The sequence below is a fragment of the Loxodonta africana genome, chromosome 1 (assembly GCF_030014295.1).
Source record: "Loxodonta africana isolate mLoxAfr1 chromosome 1, mLoxAfr1.hap2, whole genome shotgun sequence".
Classification (NCBI taxonomy): Eukaryota; Metazoa; Chordata; class Mammalia; order Proboscidea; family Elephantidae; genus Loxodonta; species Loxodonta africana.
Genome location: NC_087342.1, coordinates 201,724,770 through 201,750,206, shown reverse-complemented (window position 1 = coordinate 201,750,206; position 25,437 = coordinate 201,724,770). Strand labels below are relative to the sequence as shown.

The 25,437-nt window shown below is 43.1% G+C and overlaps 1 protein-coding gene across 3 annotated transcripts; it reads left to right on the top strand.

The window, feature by feature from the left end:
* The first annotated feature begins 409 nt into the window (after nucleotides 1-409).
* Nucleotides 410-9,552, top strand: SGK1 (serum/glucocorticoid regulated kinase 1). Of its 3 annotated transcripts, none has more exons than XM_023555997.2 (12): nucleotides 410-623; nucleotides 3,544-3,619; nucleotides 4,444-4,519; nucleotides 4,958-5,062; nucleotides 5,171-5,254; nucleotides 5,372-5,503; nucleotides 5,767-5,879; nucleotides 6,219-6,342; nucleotides 6,736-6,831; nucleotides 7,315-7,470; nucleotides 7,590-7,679; nucleotides 8,351-9,552. In XM_023555997.2, the coding sequence occupies exons 1-12, from the start codon at nucleotides 590-592 to the stop codon at nucleotides 8,516-8,518; spliced, it is 1,254 nt and encodes a 417-aa protein (XP_023411765.1). In that variant the 5' UTR covers nucleotides 410-589; the 3' UTR covers nucleotides 8,519-9,552. The 3 variants fall into 3 exon arrangements, with proteins under 3 accessions (XP_023411765.1, XP_003404109.1, XP_003404107.1); XM_003404061.4 differs by lacking the exon at nucleotides 410-623 and adding an exon at nucleotides 674-2,486; XM_003404059.4 differs by lacking the exon at nucleotides 410-623 and adding an exon at nucleotides 3,262-3,411.
* The last annotated feature ends 15,885 nt before the right edge of the window (nucleotides 9,553-25,437 follow it).

Sequence of the window (25,437 nt, the reverse complement as noted above, 5' to 3'; positions counted from 1 at the left end):
GTCTCAACAACTTGATTCTCTCTGTTAAATGATAAGTTTAGCAGACCATCCGTTTCCAAATTCTGAGCATTAGGGTAGGGGGAGGAGGAACACATCAGACGTTCCTTTTCGGTTCTAACCACAAATCATACGGTTGTGCCTCCTCTCTATTCCCCTTAGAGCCCTCTCACTTCAATTCTCCATTCTTCCCGGAATGCATGCGGCGGAGCTCCTTTGAGAAAATGAAGCCTGTGCATGTGTTTTGAATTTTTTCTAGACTGATTTGTGTTACAATTTCTTGTGTGTCTTGCTGGGGGTGTAATAAACCCAGGACGCTGATGACTGTAATTTTCTGGGTGATGTTGCAATGGAGGGAATAAATGGCCCAGTGTTGAACTTTGCAGCTTGATCCTTTCTTGCATGTAATCGCATTTATATAAAGTGGGGTTCATAACAGCAGGGCTAGCCGCCTCCAGCTCGGCCTCCCTTGTTCTAGAACTCCCAGCCTCATCAAAGACAGAGCAGAGACGCTACCTCTGCCATAACCGAACTCTACCTCAAACCTCCAGAAAAGTAGCCCCCAGCTCTCATATCCTGGGTGACCTGAAGAATGAAAGAGGAGGCTATAAAGTCCCCTTGGAGAGGTCTGTCTGCTTTTGTTACTGTAATCTGGGTGGGGTGGTAAAGCAGAGATGCTTCAGAGCACTTGTCACTTGACTTGGGGAAGGAAGACTGCACAGGAGCTGGGGTGTAGGGGAGGGTCTCTGTTGGAAGTTTCCTTAGTTAGCTATTTTTAAACAAACAAAACATTGTGTGCAGGTTTGTGTTCTGGGGTAATCTGAGCAAAATTTGCTCTCTTAAGAGGGAAGGAACAGAGTGGGGGTGCCAGGCTGGGCTAGTTGAATGGTGGAACTTGGGATACGGGGGGCATTGGAAGTAACAGTCTCGTTACATGAAAAATCCACGCAAGAGGAAGCAGAAATGGGCTGGTGACAGTAAATTGGAGTTTCCTAAACCTTGCTTTGGGTTGGCACATCAGTTTCAAGCAATAAGTGCTTTTTTAAGAGTGAGTCCTGAACAAAATTTCCCAGCCAGTCTCCAGGGGATCAGACCTGTGTTCCCCTTTCCCAGTTGGCTACTATTATAACTGAGCAAACCAAGCAGCAGCTGAGGCTGGAGATCATATTAGGGCAAACGAGACGGTGGGTCCTGCAAAACAAACCTCTGCCCAAGACCAAAGAAAAACTGCTTCACATGCTATTCCTGGTTTGCCCGTTGGTATTTCGCAGTGTGTCAGACCCACTAGGCAATTCGAAAACGGCAGGGCCCTCGGCAGCCAGGGGTCACGGCAGGGCAGCCACCGCAGACAGCACCAGCAAGCGCCAGGTGCCGGGGCCGAACAAATATTAGTAACTTGTAACTGTCTCCCTCGCTCCTGGCCCGGGCGCGGGGCTTTGCAGCTACCCCGCCCGCGTTGGCGCGAGTTCCCGGGCCGGCGGTCAAACAGCAGCTCCCAGCAGCGGGGTTACTGGAAGGCACCTCCGTCGCTGCTCTGTGGAGCCCCGTGACTGCCGCCAGCTTCTCTCCCTCCTTTGTTTTCGGGAGTGGAGTTACTCGTCTAATCTTTTATAAGTCAACTAGTCCCAGTTTATATAGGATTTGAGAAAAAGAGCAGGTGAATGAGTGAATGGTAAAATTGTAAGAAGACTCCTGGGCCAGCCCTGAAATAATCCGAAGGAGGGACTGAGGAGATAAGGAGAGACTAAGGAATTTTAGGACAATATAATGTGACCTTGAGGAGTTCGGGTGGGCGAGCCTAAGAGGTGGAGGCCCAGAGAGGGAAATTTAGCCGGGCTGCCGCTATGGTCCGGGTGCGGAGCCCTGAAAGGTCCTCACCTTCCCGGGGTCACGCCAGGTCCCCCGAGTGAAGCCATCACTCCCTAACTTGCCACTTCCTCACGTGTTCTTGGCATGGCGGGGATTAAAAATGCAAGGAAAAAAATTACATGCGGAACGGACAGAATGTTCTCACAGATTACTTAAGGAAAAAAAAAAGTGAAATGCAGATTGTACTTTTTTTCTCTTTAGTGCAGACGCGACTTTTCTTTCCGCACCCTCCCCTCCACATTCCTGACCTCTCCCTCCCCCTTCCCTCTTTCTTTCCTTCCTTCCTCCTCTTCCAAGTTCTGGGATTTTTCAGCCTTGCTTTTGGCCAAAAGCTCAAAAAGGCGTTTTCGGAAGCGACTCGGCCGTGCACAAGGGCCGTTTGTTTGTTTTGGGACTTGGGGCAGGAAATCTCCCTGCGCCTGAGTCACGGCGGCTCCTTCAAGGAAACGTCAGTGCTCGCCGCTCTCCCTGTCGCCCGCCGCGCGTCCAGAAGCCGGTGCCCATGGGGGAGATGCAGGGCGCGATGGCCCGGGCCCGGCTTGAGTCCCTGCTCCGGCCCCGCCACAAAAAGAGAGCCGAGGCCCAGAAAAGGAGTGAATCGTTCTTGCTGAGCGGACTGGGTAAGCGCCGCGGCCGGCTCGCCTGGGACGCCCGCGCTCCCTCCCCACGAGGTGCTCAACTCGGCTGGGGCGCGCGGGTCGGGCCAGAGGGGCTAACTTTTCTTTCTGTCGTTTTTGTTTGGGGCGGGGTGGAGAGGTGTGAGGACGGGAGACGGGGGGCGTGCGCAGGGAGGACCGCCGGGCGTCCTGGCCCCTTCGTGACCCCGATAAGGCGCGCGGGCCGCCCTCCGCGGGCGCTGCCGCCTGCGCCCCCGCGATAACCCCGGGCAGAGGCGCGCGGCTGAAGGGGAGATTTCGTTGTGACTCCGGGGAGCGGGTCCGCGCCGGACTGGGGCGCTCCTGCTGCAGAAGTAAACTGAGAGCGAATGTGAACTGAGGGCTAGAAGAACTGAACCGGGACAAAGCCATCCCCAGCGCGCGCATCGGGCGGAAAGCGCCTCGGCGCCGCTACTCATTTCCTTGCAGCGCCGACTGAAAGAGAAAGGTGGAAAATTACCCCCGACTCGCCATCCCTCCCCGCCAATCCGCCGATAATTTCCCTCGCTCCCACCTGGGAGCTGGCGGAGACGGACAACAGCCCAGCGCCGGGCCCTTCCTGGCGTCTCCGCGCCCCCGAGTCCCGGCCTGGGGTCGCCCCGGCGCAGGGCAGCACTGCCGCGGGGGGCGGGGCCGCAGCGCCGCGGGGCGGGGCCGGGGGCGGGGCCTGTCGGCGCCGCTTCCTCATTGTCGCGCTGGCCCCGCCCCCCGGCGGCACAGCGTTCATAAGCCCGCCGCGCGGCCGCAGCGCAGTGTTGGCTGAGCAGGTCTCCCTCCTCCGTCGAGTCCCTCGCCATACCCGTCTCAGCGGCTATGACCGTGAAAACCGAGGCTGCTAGGGGCACCCTCACTTACTCCAGAATGAGGGGAATGGTAGCAATTCTCATCGGTGAGTGTAGGACTAAGACTTGGCTTCTAGGATATACGAAGTGGAATTCTTTGAAGGTCCCGGATCAGATTAGTGTGTGTGGCGTCGGATATGAAACCGTCTGAACATTTATTTCTTCTTTTTAATTCACAGCTTTCATGAAACAGAGGAGGATGGGTCTGAACGACTTTATTCAGAAGATTGCCAACAACTCCTATGCATGCAAACAGTAAGTTTGGGGGATTTGAGAAAATAAAAAATAATGTCGAGAAAATCAGAAATAGTGTAGTTTGAATTTGCTAACAGTAAAGGCTCATTCACGTTAGCATGTTGACCAGCAAACCGGAGTAGGGAGACTCTTTTCCTCTCCTTAAGTTCTAATTTATTGTAAACGTTAAAGGAAATCCATTTACTGATTTGGCTTGTTCTGGACCTTTAAAGGAGCCTTGCTGGCGCAGTAGTTAAGAGCTCGGCTGCTAACCAAAAAGTCCGCAGTTCGAATCCACCAGCCGCTCCGTGGTAAACCCTATGGGGCAGTTCTGCTTTTTCCTGTAGGGTCGCTAGGAGTCGGAATCGATGCGATGGCAACGGGTTTGGTTTAAGAGAAATTTCTAATGATTACCTAATTCACGTTCTCGGTCCATGAAAAATAATCCTCGTTTCTGTATTTTACAGTGGGTTTTTTTTTTGTTTGTTTACTATTTTACTTGGAAACCCTGGTGGCATAGTGGTTAAGTGCTACGGCTGCTAACCAAAGGTCGGCAGTTCAAATCCACCAGGTGCTCCTTGGAAACTCTGGGGGGCAGTTCTACTCTGTCCTCTAGGGTCGCTATGAGTCGGAATCCACTCGACGGCAGTGGGTTTGGTTTTTTTGTTTGGATTACTTTACTTAAGTTTTAAAAAGAAAAACTGGGTAATTTAGTTGAATATTTTTCGTTTAAACACCCTGTATTCTCCAAGAAAATTTGAGCCAGAAACTCGTTATTGAAGTGATGTTAATGTGCCCCCTGGTGGCGAATTACGAGAACTTAATTGTTCCTTTATTCCCTGCAGCCCTGAAGTCCAGTCTATTTTGAAAATCTCCCAACCTCAAGAGGCTGAGTTTATGAATGCCAACCCTTCTCCTCCAGTAAGTATTCGTGATGCTTCTGTGGAGGAAAATTGTAACTGAGTCCATATTCCTACATCATGAATTAAAATAGTATTTCTAGAAATTAGTGTAAAGGCAGGAATGCCTTACTAGTTCATGGCATAACAAGTGACCTAAGTATTGAGTCAGAGGAGTATTTTAAGAGGCATATTTCATAAATAGAAATTTTATTTGGTTACACCAATTTGTGTACAATTCCCATACTCATATGAAATATTGGTTTTTATAAATGGGAAACAGCGTTGAATATATTATACGTAAGTGGATATACATATAGATACATAGTGACTTGCCTCAGTTATTTGCAGGTTAAATAGCTTTTATGTTATGTATACTCTATTATACCCAACCCATTGCCATCATAGATACATCTTTACTGGAAGCAAGGATATTAAAAGAAAATGCTTTCTTTTCTAGCCAAGTCCCTCTCAGCAAATCAACCTTGGCCCATCATCCAATCCTCATGCAAAGCCATCTGACTTTCACTTCTTGAAAGTAATTGGGAAAGGCAGTTTCGGAAAGGTAATTTTAAACACAAAGGCTTTGCTGTTATAGTCTTCCATGCATGTTACATTTTACTTTCTTCCTGGATGTGGATAGCAAAATAATTTTTTGATTCTGACCTTTCAGGTCCTTCTGGCAAGACACAAGGCAGAAGAAGTATTCTATGCAGTCAAAGTTTTACAGAAGAAAGCCATCCTGAAAAAGAAGGAGGTATGAGATGTGTTTGATGGGTTGGGTTGGAGGCAGAAACTCATTAAACGGCCTTTCCCTTGAATTTTCGGTGCCACTTTGAAATTTGCCACTAAATCTTAATTGTCTTTTTTCTAGGAGAAGCATATTATGTCAGAGCGAAATGTCCTACTGAAGAACGTGAAACACCCTTTCCTGGTGGGCCTTCACTTCTCTTTCCAGACTGCTGACAAATTGTACTTTGTCCTAGACTACATTAACGGTGGAGAGGTGAGCAAAGGGAAGATAAACCAACCGTTGGGTGTCTGTGCACATCTACTGGGTTTTATCGAGAAGCAAGTTTTTCAGAGATACTGGGGGGAAAAGTTACCAAAATTAGCATTTCCTCTAACCTGCCGGGCATCCAATAGTTAATGGACTATTGTGGGCCACTTCTGACAATTGTTCTCTTGAGCTATATATGTCCAAGACTAATTAAATGCATTGTTACAGGCTTTGGCAACCTAGACTAACTTTGTTTTGTCTCCTTGTAGTTGTTTTACCATCTCCAGAGGGAGCGATGCTTCCTGGAACCACGGGCTCGTTTCTATGCTGCTGAAATAGCCAGTGCCTTGGGTTACCTGCACTCTCTGAACATCGTATACAGGTGAGCAGGAAAGCTCTTAAGGGTACCTTTCTGGGTATAAGGGGGACACAGCCGTAGCCTTTGATGGCGCCTTCAAGTTTTTTTTTTTTTCAAGTAATTTGTTCATATGCATCTTGGTCCCCTAAAACAGACTTGACTTTCAGCCACTAGGGAACCAGCCAGATAGGGTTGTGCCTAATCCAGACTAGATTAGCTGAACAAGGACTCCCTTTTTTATTCACTGTATCACTGCAGGGCATTTAAAGTACTTCTAATACCCCAAGCAATTATGTTTACAAAAGATTTCTTATGAAGTGAAATTAATGCAGACAAAAACTTGTCTATTTTTCTTTTTTACAGAGACTTGAAGCCAGAGAATATTTTGCTAGATTCACAGGGACACATCGTCCTAACTGACTTCGGGCTCTGCAAGGAGAACATTGAACACAACGGCACGACATCCACCTTCTGTGGCACACCTGAGGTAGGAGCTGTCTTCCTTTGGTTCAGGTATATCCCCTACAATACTGTAGACTGTTCTTAGATTTCTTACTATAATTTAGTGCATGTACACCACATTTGCTGTTTGATGCAGCATGAGCAATTCCAAGGCCTTATGTGGCTCTAATTAAAACTAGCTGTTTTTAAAATCCCCAAATAAGATTTGTCAGATGCCCCATAGCTTCCTAAATATCTGTACACATAGGCAGCCAGTCAGCGTCAAAAAGTGCAGCAGTGTTATCATCAGAAAGTCATCTAAAATATATCCTCCAAGGTGACCCCACACCAAGGGCATTTCAGCCCCTTCAAAGTACGTGCTCGTCTTGGGATTCTCTGGATTCAGGGCTCTAAACTCTGTTTTCCTGGTCTCTTTCAGTATCTAGCACCAGAAGTGCTTCATAAGCAGCCTTATGACAGGACAGTGGACTGGTGGTGCCTGGGGGCCGTTTTATATGAGATGCTGTATGGCCTGGTGAGTAGCGCATTGACCATCGTGGACCCTTGTCCCTGATTTGTTGACCCTCCCTACAACTTTGTCGTCCTACATAGAGAATGTACGTAGAGGCATAGAGACTGCACTGCAGCCAGTTCTTTATGTCTTGTCCTTGTGAGTAAGCTTTTTGAAAGCTGGTAAGAGAGGCGTATTGGTTATTTTGCAAGTGTTTTAGAGTAAACTCTTATCTGGTGGAGTTGTCTTTAGTCAATTCACTTTTTACTGGGTATGACCACACTTAACTGGGGTGATGGCGAAAAACATGGCCTATTAGCTTCTACCCCTGATAAAGGCTGCAAAATATACACTTAAAAAATCAGGGCTAAGAAAAAATAGCAAGGGGGAAGCTGTTTTACTCAAATCCAGCTTAATAATTACAGCCTAAATGTCTTACTCTGTTGATTATGTCTGCTGTACAAAAGTTTCCATCAAATATTAAGGAATATTTTTTTTTCCTTTCAGCCTCCTTTTTACAGCCGAAACACTGCTGAGATGTACGACAATATTCTGAACAAGCCCCTCCAGTTGAAGCCAAATATCACAAATTCTGCAAGACACCTCCTGGAAGGCCTTCTACAGAAGGACAGGACAAAGAGGCTTGGAGCCAAGGACGACTTTGTGAGTTGGTTTTTTTTTCTTTTTCCTTTTCTCCTGGGTTGTCTGGGGAAGTACAGTAGACTTCACTGCCCTGACTGAATTTCGTCTGTCTAAATTAATCTCGTGTTTCTGCCCAACAGATGGAGATTAAGAACCATGTCTTCTTCTCCCTAATTAACTGGGATGATCTCATTAATAAGAAGATTACTCCCCCTTTTAACCCAAATGTGGTAAGTATCTATCTCTTCTAAGTATAGTGAGGCCCAAAGGACATGTCTTTTTGAAGTCAGAGTTGGTGAGGGAGGGAACCCCGGTGGAATAAATTGGCACATATTTTATTCTTACATGCATTTTTTTCCCTAGAGGAAAAAAAATGGTTTGTCCCAATAGAAAGCAAATATTTTTGACACATTTATTAAGTAAAGCACACCCCCCCCCACAAAAATCAGCATTATTCTCACTAAAATTTTATGATCTTTGAGGTTTCGTAGAAGTCCCTGGGTAGTGCAGATGGTTTGCACTCCATTACTAACCTAAAGGTCAGCAGTTCAAACCCACCCAGTGGCACTGTGGAAGAAAGGCCTGGCAGTCTACTTCCATAAAGAGTATAGCCAAGAAGACCCTATGGAGCAGCTTTGCTCTGTAACACATGGGGTTGCCATGAGTGAGAATCAATTTGATGGCACTGGGTTTGGGTTTTGGGAGTTTTGTACTTGAAATAGTTGATTATGGGAGTTTTTCCATATGATGTCCTAAAAACTTGAGCTCCTTTATTTAAAGCCACCATGAGTCGGAATTGACTCGACAGCAACTGTTCTTAATTTAAAGCCCTAATGAGAATTTCCCTGTCCTGTATCCAGTGTGAAATTTGACAGTGCTTTCTTTTGCCCTCCTGTAACAGAGTGGGCCCAGTGATCTGCGGCACTTTGATCCCGAATTTACCGAAGAGCCTGTCCCCAACTCCATCGGCAGGTCCCCAGACAGCATCCTCATCACGGCCAGCGTCAAGGAGGCTGCTGAAGCTTTCTTGGGCTTCTCGTATGCACCTCCCATGGACTCTTTTCTCTGAAGAGTCCTAGGTTGCTTTTTGAAGGATTTTGTGTGTGTCTTTAAATGTGTTAGTTAGCCTTTTGGCAGAGCTGCCAGCTGACAGGACACCTTAAAGAGAATTTGCACATCTCTGGAAGCTTGGCAGTCTTCATCGCGCACTGTTTGCTGGAAGCGTTTTGAAGAGCACATCCTCCCTTCAGTGAGCTCATAAGGTTTTCACTTTTATTCTTCCTCCCAACGTGGTGCTATACCTGAAATGAGTGTTAGAGCCAGGCCCTAGACAGATGCAGTGGTGTGTTTGAGGGAAGACACTGTTCTGAAGAAGGACCTTCTGAAGGTCTGTCAGGGCTGTGCTGCTGACGATGACGAAATGTGCCTTTTCTGATGAGAGCATGTGAGCTCCAAAGCTTTTCCTCTTGCGCAGTGTTCCAGTCCTTTATTTTTCCTCGTTGATTTGCTGCGTGAGCAGTGGTATGAGTGTGGTATGCGTGATCACAGATGGGTTGAGTCCTAGGCATCAGTGTGACACTTGCAGGACACTACAACGTGGGACGTTGTTTGTTTCTTCCATATTTGGAAGATAAACTTATGTGTAGACTTTTTTTTTTTTTTGTAAGATAGACTTAATAACTAAAATTTATTGAAATGGTCTTGCAATGACTTGTACCCAGATGCTTAAAGAAAGCATTGCTGCTACAAATATTTCTATTTTTAGAAAGGGTTTTTATGGACCAATGCCCCAGTTGTCGGTCAAAGCCGTTGGTGTTTTCATTGTTTGAAACGTCACCTGTAAAATGGGCATTATTTATGTTTTTTTTTTGTTTTGTTTTGCATTCCTGATAGTTGTGTGTATTGTATAAAGAAGGTCTGTACATTGGGTTATAACACTAGTATATTTAAACTTACAGGCTTATTTGTAATGTAAACCACCATTTTAATGTACTGTAATTAACATGGTTATAATATGTACAACCTTTACCCTCTCCCCCCACCACACAACTTTTATTGTGTGTGATGAACCAATTTTGGTTTGCAATAAAACCTTGAAAAATATTTACAAAAGTGGTGTCATGTTATTTTGCGTATTTCGGCTAAGGGGGCAGCGATGAGTCTGTTTGAAATTTAAAACTGTCAAAATGCTACTGTAATTGACAGCTCCCTTTGCTTCCAATAGCGGTGGAGTCTGATTCTGGAGGAAAAGAGGGTGGACCTAAAAACCAGCCCATATTCCAGGTCTCCTTAGCAGCGTTTTATGGTGTTGGTCATTCCTAACTCTACTCAAACAAATCCTTTTCAATTTAGTCATCTTACGAGGACAGCCATGAAGTCATGTGCCTTATATTTATTGCCTGCCCTGTGAAGTTGGACTGTTTGTCCTGACGTGTGGCTTGTCCTGAGTAACAGGTAATTCTTTCAACAAATATTTGACTGCCTACTCTGGCCAGGCCGTATTCAAAGTGCTGAGACTATAGCAGTGAGCAGACCAGACAAGTCTTTGCCCTTACTATGCCTTCCAGAAAGATGGAAAGAGCATTTTTTAAAATAAAAAGCAGCTTGTTGAAAAGGAAATCAAGATAATACTCTGCAAGTTTAGGAGAATGCCACTAAAAAGGACAAGGATGTTTATAACAAATGATATGCTCCCAAAAAGCTGAGCTGGCAGGACTTAGGGTTTCACATAGCACGCGTGCTGCTGAACTGAGACTAGTGCTGGCTCCAGAAAGGATCCCGAAGGAGCACATCCTGAGATTGGACCGGAAACCTCTTGCGCCAGAGTGTGCGCAGCACTGCATGGGCCAGCAGTCTCTGGGTCTGACACACAGGGCCTGCTCAGAGCTCATGCACTGGGATATTTACTGGGAGAGAAGAAAGTTTCAATAGATCATTTTTAGCCAAAGTTGTTTGGACTTTCTCACTTTTCCAGGTCTTTCTTCTACCACCTGTATCTGTCAGTTTGTCATGGTGGCTTGCATGTTGCTGTGATGCTGGAAGCTATGCCACCAGTATTTCAAATACCAGCAGGGTCACCCATGGTGAAAAGGTTTCAGCAGAGCTTCCAGACTGACAGACTAGGAAGAAAGGTCTGGTGATTTTTTTCCAAAAATTAGCCAGTGAAAACAGTATAGATCACAACACAGTACTGCCCAATACAGTGCTAGAAGATAAGGCCCCTAGGTTGGAAGGCACTCAGGATACACAGTGACCACAACAATGCATACCAGCTATCATGGCGATGGCACAGGACCGGGCAACGTCTTGTGGTACACAGGGTCATTGGGAGCTGTAGCCAACTCAACACAACAACAGGCCTTTCACCCACAGCTGTAGCCAATAATCAGATCTCTTCGGAGTCACCAGTTGATCCCACTGCTGCCTTAACTTCGCTAGGGCACTCTGTAAGCTGCTGTATTCTTTTCTCTTTGATCTCTCAGTGTTCACAGGGATTTCCTCAGGGAAAGCTGTGACCTTTCTTCCTCATCATAGCTCTTATCTCTCACCTCTGCTCAGCCCCCAAGGCTGGGAAGGGCCAAGTTGGTGTTTGGAGATCACCTGGTCCTTCTCTTTCACAGTTGCACTGAAGAAATGGGCTCAAGTGAGTAAATAACTTCATACTCAAACCCAAAACCCATTGCTATCAGGTCAATTCTGACTCATAGTGACCCTATAGGACAGAGCAGAACTGCCCCACAGAGTTTCCAAAGCTGTGATCTTTACGGGAGCAGACTGCCACATCTTTCTCCTATGGAGCTGCCGGCGGGCTCGAACCACAGACCTTTCGGTTAGTAGCCAAATGCTTAACCACTGTGCCACCAGGCCTTCTTTCTTGCTCTAGGTGGGCCACAAGCCAAGCTCCGCAACTGAGTTGCTGTTAATCTTCGGATATGTTGTTAGGTGCCGTTGAGTCAAATCTGATTTACAGTGATCCCCAAGTGACAGAGTAGAACAACACCACAGGGTTTTCTAGGCCATGATCTTTACATGAGCAGGTCGTCAGGCCTTTCTCCCACGGAGTTGTTGGGTGGGTTCAAACTGCCAACATTTTGGTTGGCAACCAAACGCTTAACCATTGAGCCACCAGGGCATATTAAATTCCCTACCAAACCCAAATGCCAGAATAAACTACAGTGACAAACAGAATCTAATGCATGCATTTTCCTTGTAAAGAGTGATGCTAGCTCAGACAGGTAGACTGCATATTTCCTCCTCATTCTCATTACCAATAACAGGAATTTCTTCTTGAACAAAAATGCTTAATTTTTTTTAGTCTGAATACAGTTCTTGTCAGCTAGGAATCTGCAATCTAATTACGGATAATCCAGAGCTGAATTACAGCTGTTTATTTTTTAAGGGCAGAAATGTGGTCTATTAGGTTATAATCCATCACTACAGAAGAAGTGGCCTGTGTTTCTCAGGAGTTGAAAGGTGCCAGAGGAGTCCCCAGCATTGTCACACAACTGGGAGGAGATTAGATCAATCACAAGTGGGTGGGAAGGGAACAAGGCACGAACAGGGAAGTCAAGAAAGAACAAGGGATCAATAAACAAATGGCAAATATTTACTAAACACTGTGATGTCAGAGACAGCTTATTCCACAAAATTATTCCACAAAGATGCCCTCAAGTTAAACTGTGACTCTAAAGCCACCACTATTGTGGAGAATAAGTCAGTTAGGGAATTTATCATCTGGCTGGGGAGTCATGGCACCTATGCCTAGCATGAGAGGGGGTGAATGAAAGGTAAAGAGAAGAACTTCGGAAGTCCAGAGGCCCTCTGCGAGGTCAGGTGCCTAGAACAGACTTCACGGAGGCTCTGATGCCCTAGGATTCTTGCTGATAAATTCTATTTCTAGGGAGTCAAACTACATGAAGGCACTGAGGATTAGATACTACTAACAATAAGGCTGAAACTTACTGAGCTCTTACTAAGTGCCAGGTATTGCCCTAAGGACGTTATCCTCATTAATTTATTTAATCTTCATAACAACGCTGCAATGTGGAAAGTGAAGAAAAAGGCACAGAAAAGTAATTGGCTGGTTAGTAAGTGGTGAAGTCAGTGGACATGCCATTCTGTCCCCAAAGCCTATGTTTTCTTTAGTCATTATTTTATGCTGACTGTTGTCGTTGGTTGGTTTCACTCACAGAGACCCCGTTTGACAGAGTAGAACTCCCCCAGAGGGTTTTCAAGGCTGTGATATTTAAGGGAGCAGATGGTCAGGATTTTCTCCCATAGGGTCGCTGGGTGGGTTCAAACCGTCAACCTTTCAGTTAGCAGCCCATCGCTTAACCATTGCACCACCCCAAAAACCAAACCCGTTGCCTTTGAGTCAATTCCGACTTATAGGGACCCTATAGGACAGAGTAGAACTGCCCCATAGGGTTTCCAGCGAGCAACTGGTGGATTCGAACTGCTAACTTCTTGGTTAAAAACACAAAAAAAAAACAAACCCAGTGCCGTCGAGTCAATTCCGACTCATAGCGACCCTATAGGACAGAGTAGAACTGCCCCATAGAGTTTCCAAGGAGCGCCTGGTGGATTTGAACTGCCGACCCTTTGGTTAGCAGCTGTAACTTCTTGGTTAGCAGTCGAGTATTTAACTACTGCACCACCAGGTCTTCTTTTATCCTGTGTAACAGTTGACAAAAGAACATAAAAGTGAACAACAGTGTGCTTGTTACTCGATTCACTGATTCACCAGACTTACTAAGATACCTTCTAGGCATCAGGCTAGGCAAAGAGAGAAGAAATTTGTAATAATAATATAGACACTATCAGTTGTTGAAAAAAATGAGGAGCAGCTGGAAATACCACATATGGTAGCAGGAATGTAAGTTAGTACAATCTTTTTGGAAAAACTGGTAGTTATCTACTAAGTTGAACATGTATATTACATATGACCCAATAGTTCCATTCCATGATACATACCTCAAAGAGTATAAATTTATTTAATTAAAATTTTACAAGCCTGTTTATAATAGTAATATTCATAAGAGCCCCAAACTAGGAACAATTCAAAATATCCACCAACAGTAGAGTGAACAAATAAATTATTGTAATTTCATATCATGGAATACTACATTGCAATGAAAATCAATGCATAGTTGCTACACTATGCTTTGCTATACAACCGCAGGGAATAAATCCTGCAAGCATCAAAATCACACTGTATGACTTAATTTATATGAAAGTTAAAAACAGGTAAAAGAAACTAATTCATACATAAGTCAGGATATGATTACCTTTGGGGAGGATAGCAGATTAGAATGGCACATGAGCAAGGCCTTCCAAGTGCCTGTGAGTTCTGGGGTGGTATAGAAGAGAGTTGCTTAGGGACATCTGGAATTTCTACGTGGGCTGTCTTGAAGGAACAGGATCTGGAAAGTGAGGCGTGAAGAAGGACATTCCAGGAGAGAGGCGGTAGTGGTGGTGGGGGCAACACGCATAAGCATAACTAATAATCCATAGGATATTGAAAAAAAGGAAGAGTCTCAGACAGACCTAGGTTGGCATCCCAGCTCTACTGACCAGCTTTCTAGCTTTAGACAAGAAGAAACTTAGGCAAAGCTCCCCTAACTTCAGTTTCCTCATGGAAAAAATGCAGCCAATGCCTTTCCTTTCACAGTAATCCAAGAAAAACTGCCAGAATGGATCAGTATTCACCAAATGCTAATTTACATTTTCTTACTCTTTGCCTTTGACTATTTGACTATTGCAGGACTCAAAATGAGAAGAAAGAGTTGCAAACATCCATTAATAATTGGAACCTGGAATGCACGAAGTATGAATCTAGGAAAATTGGAAGTTGTCAAAAATGAAATGGAATGCATACACATAGATATCCTAAGCATTAGTGAGCTGAAAAGGACTGGTATAGGCCATTTCGAATTGGACAATCATACAGTCTACTATGCTGGGAATGACAACTCAAAGAGGAATGGTGTTGCATTCATCGTCAAAAAGAACGTTTCAAGGTCTATCCTGAAGTACAACACTGTCAGTGATAGGACAATATCCATACGCCTACAAGGAAGACCAGTTAATACGACTATTATTCAGACTTACGTACCAACCACTAGGGCCAAAGATGAAGAAATAGAAGATTTTTATCAGCTGCTGCAGTCTGAAATTGATTGAACATGCAATCAAGATGCATAGATAATTACTGGCAATTGGAATGTGAAAGTTGGAAACAAAGAAGAAGAATCAGTAGTTGGAAAATATGGCCTTGGTGATAGAAACAATGCCGGAGAATGAATGATAGAATTTTGCAAGACCAACAATTTCTCCAATGCAGATACCTTCTTTCACCAATATAAACGGCGACTGTGCACGTGGACCTCGCCAGATGGAACACACAGAAATCAAACTGACTACATCTGTGGAAAGAGACAATGGAAAAGTTCAATATCATCAGTCAGAACAAGGCCAGGGACCGACTGTGGGACAGACCATCAATTGCTCATATGCAAGTTCAAGCTGAAACTGAAGAAAATCAGAGAAAGTCCACGAGAGCCAAAATATGACCTTGAGTATATCCCACCTGAATTTAGAGACCATCTCAAGAATAGATTTGACGCATTGAACACTAGTGACCGAAGACCAGATGAGTTGTGAAATGACATCAAGGACATCATCCATGAACAAAGCAAGAGGTCACTGAAAAGATAGGAAAGTAAGAAAAGACCAAGATGGACGTCAGAGGAGACTCTGAAACTTGCTCTCAAATGTCAAGCAGCTAAAGCAAAAGGAAGAATTGATGAAGCAAAAGAACTGAACAGAAAGTTTCAAAGGGTCTCTCAAGAAGAAAAAGTAAAGTATTATAATGACATATGCAAAGAGCTGGAGATGGAAAACCAAAAGGGAAGAACATGCTTGGCGTTTCTCAAGCTGAAAGAACTGAAGAAAAATTCAAGCCTCGAGTTGAAATGGTGAAGGATTCCATGGGGAAAATATTAAACGACGCAGGAAGCATCAAAAGAAGATGGAACGAATACACACAGTCATGATACCAAAAAGAATTAGTCGATGTTCAGCCATTTCAAGAGGTGGCATATGATCAGGAACCGATGGTACTGAAGGAAGAAGTCCAAGCTGCTCTGAAGGCATTGGCGAAAAACAAGGTTCCAGGAATTGATGGAATGTCAATTGAGATGTTTCAACAAACAGATGCAGTGCTGGAGGTGCTCACTCGTCTATGCCAAGAAATATGGAAGACAGCTTCCTGGCCAACTGACTGGAAGAGATCCCTATATATGCCTATTCCCAAGAAAGGTGATCCAACCGAAAGCGGAAATTATAGAACAATATCATTAATATCACACAAAAGCAAAATTTTGCTGAAGATCATTCGAAAATGGCTGCAGCAGTATATCGACAGGGAACTGCCAGAAATTCAGATCGGTTTCAGAAGAGGGCGTGGAACCAAGGATATCATTGCTGATGTCAGATGGATCCTGGCTGAAAGCGGAGAATACCAGGAGGATGTTTACCTGTGTTTTATTGACTATGCAAAGGCATTTGACTGTGTGGATCATAACAAATTATGGATAACATTGCAAAGAATGGGAATTCCAGAACCCTTAATTGTGCTCATGAGGAACCTTTACATAGATCAAGAGGCAGTAGTTCGGACAGAACGAGGGGATACTGATTGGCTTAAAATCAGGACAGGTGTGCATCAGGGTTGTATTCTTTCACCATACCTATTTAATCTGTATGCTGAACAAATAACCCTAGAAGGTGGACTATATGAAGAAGAATGGGGCATCAGGATTGGAGGAAGACTCATTAACAACCTGCGTTATGCAGATGACACAACCTTGCTTGTTGAAAGTGAAGAGGATTTGAAACACTTACTGATGAAGATCAAAGACCACAACATTCAGTATGGATTACACCTCAACATAAAGAAAACAAAAATCCTCACAACTGGACCAGTGAGCAATATCATGATAAACAGAGAAAAGATTGAAGTTGTCAAGGATTTCATTTTATTTGGATTCACAATCAACAGCCATGGAAGCAGCAGTACCGAATTCAAAAGATGCATTGCACTGGGCAAATCTGCTGCAAAGGACCTCTTCAAAGTGTTGAAGGGCAAAGATGTCACCCTGAAGACTAAGGTGCACCTGACCCAAGACATGGTATTTTCAATCACATCATATGCATGTGAAAGCTGGACAATGAATAAAGAAGACCGAAGAAGAATTGATGCCTTCGAATTGTGGTGTTGGCAAAGAATGTTGAATATACCATGGACCGCCAAAAGATCAAACAAATCTGTCTTGGAAGAAGTGCGGCCAGAATGCTCCTTAGAGGCAAGGATGGCGAGACTGCGTCTTACATACTTTGGACGTGTTGTCAGGGGGGATCAGTCCCTGGAGAAGTACATCATGCTTGGCAGAGTACAGGGTCAGCGGAAAAGAGGAAGACCCTCAACGAAGTGGATTGACACAGTGGCTGCAACAATAAGCTCAAGCATAACAACCATTGTAAGGATGGCGCAGGACCAGGCAGTGTTTTGTTCTGTTGTGCATAGGGTCACTATGAGTTGGAACCAACTCCATGGCACCTAACAACAACAACAACAACTCATTGCCTTCTCCAATTTTCCCTCCTCTTGACTAGAAAAAGCAGTGGGAAATGAGTTTGAATGGGGAGAAAGGATCATATCATTGATGTTCTAGAAATCCCCATGGAGAAGTTTTGATATCATGAGGTGGCAAAGAGAGGCACTGGAAGGTTTTACATGAGGAACATGAAGTAACCAAAAGGAGTGTCCGTGGCACTCTCCAAAAGGTGTGAGAGTAGAGAGATCTTTGGAATTAAAAAAAAAAAAAAAAGCTATTTAAGATACTTCTGCCAGCATCTCAGAAGTCCAGTTGTGGTGGCAAGAAAAGGATAGAAAAGAGGTATTTTGAAGGTCCCCAAATCAATGGGGCTTAGTGAGTTATTGGGAATGGAGGAGGAAGGATGAGTTCAAAGGAAGGCAGATTTAATGTGTGTATGTGTTTTTAATGTAATTGAATTAACTTATTGAAGTGGTTGTCACAGCTGCAATAATAGCATCTAGGATAAAGCCACCCACCAATTTCTGCAACATTCTCAGGATATCAATGAAACAGCCAATCAATAGTTGATCAATTTAATTGGCCAGACAAGATGTTACACACTCTAGTCAATCTCCACTCCATCTTGTTAAGTAATTTCTCTCCTCATCCATCAAAAATACCCTTAAATCCTGTTCCACATGCTGTGAGCCTTTTGGTAGGGGGATAAAGATGTTAAAACTTTACCTGGTGTTAATCAGAAAAACTCTTCTATTAAGAAAAACACACTTATCCAAATTATTTAGGCCCAATTACAGAAATCATCTAAATGGTTTTCTCATGGGGCATGAAAATTGTTAACCAATTACTGAAACCAAAAATTACTTTATTGTTGCTTAGAATTTACTCTGGCTCACATGTGATCTTTCCTAATCTGGCCACTGGGTTCTTACTATATGAGAACCCATTTAATTTATAGATATTTTCTCTGCTTTCTATACCTTTTCTGCAAATGACTTTAGCCGTAAAACTAGGAGTAACCCTGGATGTTTATTTAGTGTTTAGCTGTAATACTGTGTTCAGACAGATCTCTTTGTGTATTTGGGTATCTTGGCAACCATGGACTCTGATGGGTGGGGCTCTTGATGTCCTCTTTTGAATGTCCTCTGTCCTGTGCTCCACCTAATATACCATGACTGTCATGATCATGATGCTGTAATGACCATCTTCAAGGTACAGACTGTTCACAAGAAAATATATATGCAGACAATCACTCTTGTGGACAGAAGACCAAGGGTCATAAGCATAAAGGGAAGACTGTCTCATGTCATTTTACATACATATATATACCACACCCAAAAGTGGCTGCTAATTTGTCCATGGCACCATATGATTTCAACATAATTCTGTTCAATCTTATTTTACTGACACTTTTGAGAGTCATAGATTCTTCACACAGCACTCCAGGAGCCAAAGTCTTTGCCCTCCCTAAGCTGAACTAAACCATTGGATTCCAAGTGTGTAGCAACCTTGCAAGCAAAGTTTATCACGAATCTATTAATTTTAGTTAAAGTTAAATTGGAAATGATTTGGAGTCCAAACTGAAAACGATGGTTATATTTTCCCCTGAAAGATCATAAAAAGAGACACATAGAAGTGATCTGATGCCTGAATTAAAAACATCTATAAGAATAATTTCTTTTTATAATAAGATCAAAGACCACAGCCTTCAGTTTGGATTACACTAAAGAAAACAAAAATCCTCACAACTGGACCAATGAGCAACATCATGATAAATGGAGAAAAGATTGAAGTTGCCAAGGATTTCGTTTTACTTGGATCCACAATCAACAGCCATGGAAGCAGCAGTCAAGAAATCAAAAGACGCATTGCATTGGGTAAATCTGCTGCAAAGGACCTCTTCAAAGTGTTGAAGAGCAAAGATGTCACCCTGAAGACTAAGGTGTGCCTGACCCAAGACACGGTATTTTCAATCACATCATATGCATGTGAAAGCTGGACAATGAATAAGGAAGACCAAAGAAGAGTTGACGCCTTCGAAGTGTGGTGTTGGTGAAGAATACTGAATAAACCACGGACTGCCAAAAGAACGAACAAATCTATCTTGGAAGAAGTGCGGCCAGAATGCTCCTTACAGGCAAGGATGGTGAGACTGCGTCTTACATACTTTGGACGTGTTGTCAGGAGGGATCAGTCCCTGGAGAAGGACATCATGCTTGGCAGAGTACAGGGTCAGCGGAAGAGAGGAAGACCCTCAACGAGGTGGATTGACACAGTGGCTGCAACAATGAGTGCAAGCATAACAACCATTGTAAGGATGGCGCAGGACCAGGCAGGGTTTTGTTCTGTTGTGCATAGGGTCTCTATGAGTCAGAACCGGCTCGACGGCACCTAACAACAACATAATAATGGACACTTCGGAGTAAATTTGAAGAAATATACTTTTTTTCAAATCAAACATATATAAATATATGTATGTATAAGTATACATATATGCACATATAATCTCATAAGCAATTATTTTAAAATATAGGCTGCAAAAGAGGAAATAATCATGGAAGAGGAAAGAATGTGAATGAAATGAAGCTTCCTTAAGTTGGTCTTTTATTTATAAATGGATAACATGCTCATGGTAAAATAAATAATTCAGTGAAAACATGAAGGGCTGAAAGTGGGTGACAATTTCACAATTGTGTCTCTCTGCCACTCCGGTCCCAATTCTCCCTCACTGAAGGTAACTAATATTAACCTTTTCTGATGTTTTCTTTCTGAAATGACTCGATGGCAATGGGTTTTGGTTTTCTGGTTATACAAGCATAAAGACTTCCCATAAAAATGATGCTTCTAAATAAGAATTTTATAGGAGGGAGGGAGAAGGGGAGGTGTCTTGATTGCTGGATTTTTTTTTTTTTAATTATCTTAATTGTTCACTAAAAATATAGTTCAAATATAACTCTTACAATGCCGGTCAACTTTTTCATCTGGTGCCAAATGAAGACACAGCACCCTGCTTCAATCCTGCAGAACAAACAAACAAGCAAGGAAAAATGGTAGACTCTCTAGACATGCAAGCATTGACCACTAATTTGGAGCTTTGGAACTATGCATGATTTTTGCCTCGCCCACAGTCTTTAAAACATAACAGCTCACCCTCCAAAATACAACTTCACTATAGCTACACTCTTTCTAAAACAGCAAAACATTATGGAAACCAGCTTGATTTTCTTGTCTCTAAATAGTTGTTCCATGCCTAGGGCACACCTGTGTGTTTTCACTAAAGTTATCTGATTGGGGGGTGCTTTCCCTTCTAACCATTCCTACATTCCTTTAAGTTACTCTCCCTAGGAACTATCCTGTTCTTTCCAATTTCATAGAATCATAAAAACATCAGGGTGGAAAAGATCTGTAGGTCCAGGGGTCATGGACTCAATGCCTTCAGGAGACACATTTGTAAACCATATCAGAATAAAACAACCAGAGCAGTGGACAAGGCATTTTTCTCTTAAAGGTACTGAAATTAAAATAATAATTAAAATCAGAAACAAAAACCACTGTGCTGGTCAGGTAAAATAAATCTGTGACCAGAAACATCTGCAAGCGCTCTAGTCCAATCTCATATGCAGTTATGTAAAATTCAATTCCTGATCTGTGAGCAACACACAAAAAATGAAACCCCAAACACCGGGAACCAAGAATTCTTCTCCCAACTATGTACTACTGAGGAAGGAATGGGCTTGTAAGGGAGACAGTAACTTGGCATTGGATGACACAAAGTCCATCCTTCCAAGTTGATGGTTAATAGAGACTGTCTCCGCCTTCTAATCACATCCACACACCTAATGGCCCCAGCTTTCATCAGAATTCCGTAACCCATTTTGGAAAGGAAGCAGGCAGGCTCTCAGCATATCAACAAGGGGCATTTAATAGACCCCCTTTTTTAGCAGACCACTCACCCACTTGCGAGGGAAAATGGATTACACGTTGTTTACAGTAATCTGAAGAATTTTCTGTCTTTCCGTAAAAGGATAAGGAATCAGCTTGGCTGAGCTGTTCTCAGTTACAATGAACAGGAAGCCAAGATAAGATGTGCTGGGGAGGCAGTATGGTAAAGTAGGAAAATTTCGTACTTTGAGGCCCAACTCCACCTCTTAGTGTCTCTGAGCCTCGATTACTTCCTTCTCAAAGTGGGAATAAAAGCACTTCTTTGGTACCGTAGAGGACTCAAGGTAATATGTGTTGGGGATGCAGAAGACTGCTTTGCACCTAAGAAGTAAGTAAATCCTGGTGCTATTGGTACGGCATGCTTGGTAAAGTGGAGGGTCAGCGAAAAAGAAAACCCTCAACAAGACGGATTGACACAGTGGCTGCAACAATGGGCTCAAACATAGCAATGATTGTGAGGATGGCGCGGGACCAGGCAGTGTTTCATTCTGTTGTACGTAGGATCACTATGAGTTGGAACTGACTCAACGGCACCTAGCAACAACAACAACGATAACATTGGTACTTGAAGGACCTGGGGTGGTGCAAACAGTTTACACTCAGCTACTAACCTAAAGGTTGGTGTTTTGAACCCACTCAACTATACCTTGAAAGAAAGGCCTGGTAATCTCCTTCCATAAAGATTATAGCCAAGAAAATTCTATGGAAAATTCCACTCCTTTACACATGGGGTCACCATGAATCAGAACCAACAAAGTGGCAACAGATTTTTGGAGGGGTGTATTATTGGCGCTTGGCTGGGGAGCTAAGGGCTAGAACCCCTCAACACTACCTGTGTGCTTCATAACTTAGAACTTTGCTTCCGACTAACTCTCTTCTCCAATTGTTTGTCTTTAAAAACATAGAAAAGTGTCAGGTACTCTTGGATCTACACGCAATTCCACCTTTCCAGCTGCAATAGGCAGATCATAAAGTGTTGCTCTTAGGTGCTATAGAGTCAGCTCCGACTCGTAGTGATCCTATGCACAAAAGAACGAAATATTGACCAGTTCTGCACCATGCTCACAATTGTTGCTATGTTTGAGCCCATTGTGGCAGCCACTGTGTCAATGCATCTTGTTGAGGGTCTTTTCCTATTCCTCGCTGACCCTCTGCTTTACCAAGCATAAATGTCCTTCTCCAGGGGCTGGTCTCTCCTGATAACATGCCCAAAGTATGTGAGATGAAGTCTCACCATCCTCACTTCTAAGGAACATTCTGGCTATACCTCTTCTAAGACAGATTTATTCCATTCTGACAGTCCGTTGCATATTCAATATTCTTCACCAACACCATAATCAAATGCATCAATTCTTCTTTCATCTTCCTTATCTATTGTCCAGCTTTCACACGTATATGAAGTGATTGAAAATACCATGACCTGGGTCAGGCATACCTTAGTCCTTAAAGTCACATTTTTGCTTTTTAACGCTTTATATAGGGTTGCTATGAGTCTGAATTGGCTCAACAAGAAAGGATTTTATTTTGGGTTTTTTGCAGCAGATTTGCCCAGTGGAATGCATCACTCAATTTCTTGACTGCTGCTTCCATGGGCATCGATTGTAGATACAAGTAAAATGAAACCCTTAACAACTTCAATCTTTTCTCTGCTTATTAAGATGTTGCTATTGGTCCAGCTGAGAGGATTTTTGTTGTCTTTATGTTGAGTTGTAAGCTATACTGAAGGCTATAGTCTTTAATCTTCATTAGTAAGTGCTTTAAGTCCTCTTCACTTTCAGCAAGCAAGATTGTATCGTCTGCATAATTCAGGTTGTTAATAAGTCTTCTTCATGAAGGGTAAAACACTATATTTAAGTCAATAGTTTCACGTCCTGGTTCTATGAAGTCCATGGTTCTTATTATTATTCCAAAGAATCACTAAACTCTTCAAATCAATTTTTTATGTTTCTTAAACACACCCATATCATGAGAGTGAATTATACTACAATCTCGACAATAAAAACAGAGCAGCATAGGACTATCATTGCCTGACATTACAGCACATCGGCTTTTCTGTAAGGGGAGAAGGTAACAGGATGCCCTCAGCCACGCTAAAGCATGTTGGCTCACAACACTTGGTATTCACAAAAGCTTCGTTCTTTACTTTTTCATCAGTGCTCGTATCGGTATGGTCAAATCTGTGGAAGAAAGCTAGGGCTCCTGGGGACATACCTGGATCTAAAATCTGAAGACTTGGTTTCAGATTCTACCTCTGTCACCTTAGTAAGTCTTTGTCCTGTCTGACCATCTGTAGTCTTTTTCATAAAATGGGGATACTAATGACTGTTCTACTTTCCTTACACAGCCAGTGCAAGGTTCCAAGGACAGAGACACTGTATGAGAATGGACCTCATAGAACAAGAGTGGCCAGTTAGTTTCAGATGCTTCCCATGTCTCAAAGTGTACCAATTTTCACAGTCTCTTTTTAATTTTTATAAGGCCTAAGCCAAAACCAAATCTGTCACCGTCGAATCAATTCCGACTCATAGCAACCTTATAGGACAGAGTAGAACAGCCCCATAGGGTTTCCAGGGAGCCCCTGGTGGATTTGAACTGCCATCCTTTTGGTTAGCAGCCAAACTCTTAACCACTGTGCCACCAGGGTTTCCTTATAAGGCCTAGACATTTTATATACATTAATTTAATATAGTCTTTACAACTTCTGAGTATGCCCTTTTTATTTTTTCTCCCCTTCTTAATTAAATTTTTATTGTGGAGAAAAAAATATATATATATATATATAAAACATGCGCCATTTCAATCATTTTTACATGCATGTGATTAGTTGACCGATGAGCAGGTAGACAGTAAGTACATCAAATTGAGAGAAACAGGCGTCACCTTGTGGCGTGAGAGGCCAAGAGGGTCTTATATGTGGAAATTATGGTTTTCGAGCAGGGTTAGAAGAATAGGAAGAATTTTAATAAGCATGGAGTAAGCTTCCAGAGAAAGCAGTAACAGCTTCCATTCAGAAAACACTTTACACCGTCACATGTTAACTCATTTTATACTCTTACCCGACTAGTGAGCTAAACAGGGAAGATACTTCTAGTCCTGTTCTACAGATGATAAAGTTGAGGCTCTGAAAAGATTAAATTACTTGACATCCATGAAGTCACTGGAAGGGTCAGAATTAGAACTCACTGCTTTTGACACAAAGGAGCCCTGGTGGCGCAGTGGGTAAGTGCTCAGCTGTTAACCAAAAGGTGGCTGGTTCTAGCCCACCAGCCACTCCATAGGGAGAAAGATGTAGCAGCCTGCTTCCATAAAGATTACCGCCTTGGAAACCCTATGGGACAGTTCTATTGTGTCCCATAGGGTCACCATGAGTTGGAACTAACTCTACCGTAACGGGTTCAAAAGCTTCTAACACCAGAGACTTTTCTCTTTTCATAGGCTCTTTTCAGCTTTGTGTATTTACTGAGCCATGAACAAAGGAGCCACCACCAGCAATACGTAGGCCAACCATTTTAGCATCCCTTCCATAGAGATTGCCTTTTTAAAAATGATAATATTTTATTGTGTTTTAGGTGAAAGTTTACACAGCAAATTAGGTTTCCCTTTAACAATTTTTCTACATATTGTTCCATGCCACTGGTTACAGTTTTTACAATATGTCAGCATTCTCATTATTTCTGTTCTGTTTGTCCTGTTTCCATTGATCTAGCTTCCCTTCCTTTCTTTGCCTTCTCATCTTTGCTTTTGGGTAAATTTTGACCTTTTGGTCTCATATAATTAATTGTTTAAGGAAGTACATTACTTACCGGTGATATTGTTTATTTTATAAGCCAACCTATTATTTGGCTGAAAGGTGACCTACAGAAACAGCTTCAGTTCCAAGTTCAAAGGGTATTAGGGTGCAAGTCTCTGGGGTTCTTCTAGGCTCTATTGGTCTACTAGGTCTGGCTTTTTTTAGGAATTTGAGTTTTGCTCTACATTTTTCTCCCATTCTGTCTGGGACTTTCTATTGTGTCCCTGGTCAGAACAGTCAGTAGTGGTAGCCCAGCACCATCTAGCTCTTCTGGCCTCAGGTTAGAAGTCTGTGGTTTGTGCGGGCTATTAGTCCCGTGGACTAGTTTCTTTGAGCTTTTGATTTCCTTCATTCTCTTTTGCTACAAACAAGTAGAGACCAAGAGTTGCATCTCAGAGGTCTTTTTATGAGACAGACACGTGAAACTGGAGAAGGAAGCCAATAAGGGTCACCACTTACTAACTTTGGAACTTTTGGTTCAAATGCGAATGGGCTATTTTTACGTGAATAGCTTCAATAAAGTTTGTTATAAATCTCCTGAGAGTTTAATGGTGTCTAGATCTGTGTTTAAGGGATAGTAATAAATATCCTGCGTCACAGAGCTGTCATGAGACATGAGTGAAAGAAGCAGCTTTTACA

Excerpts from the sequence above, each read along its gene's own strand:
- SGK1 (XM_003404061.4), top strand. The coding sequence starts at position 2,369 with ATGGGGGAGATGCAGGGCGCGATGGCCCGGGCCCGGCTTGAGTCCCTG. Across the intron at positions 5,255-5,371 it reads CCATCCTGAAAAAGAAGGAG|GAGAAGCATATTATGTCAGA; the intron begins GTATGAGATGTG and ends TCTTTTTTCTAG. Across the intron at positions 6,343-6,735 it reads CCTTCTGTGGCACACCTGAG|TATCTAGCACCAGAAGTGCT; the intron begins GTAGGAGCTGTC and ends GGTCTCTTTCAG.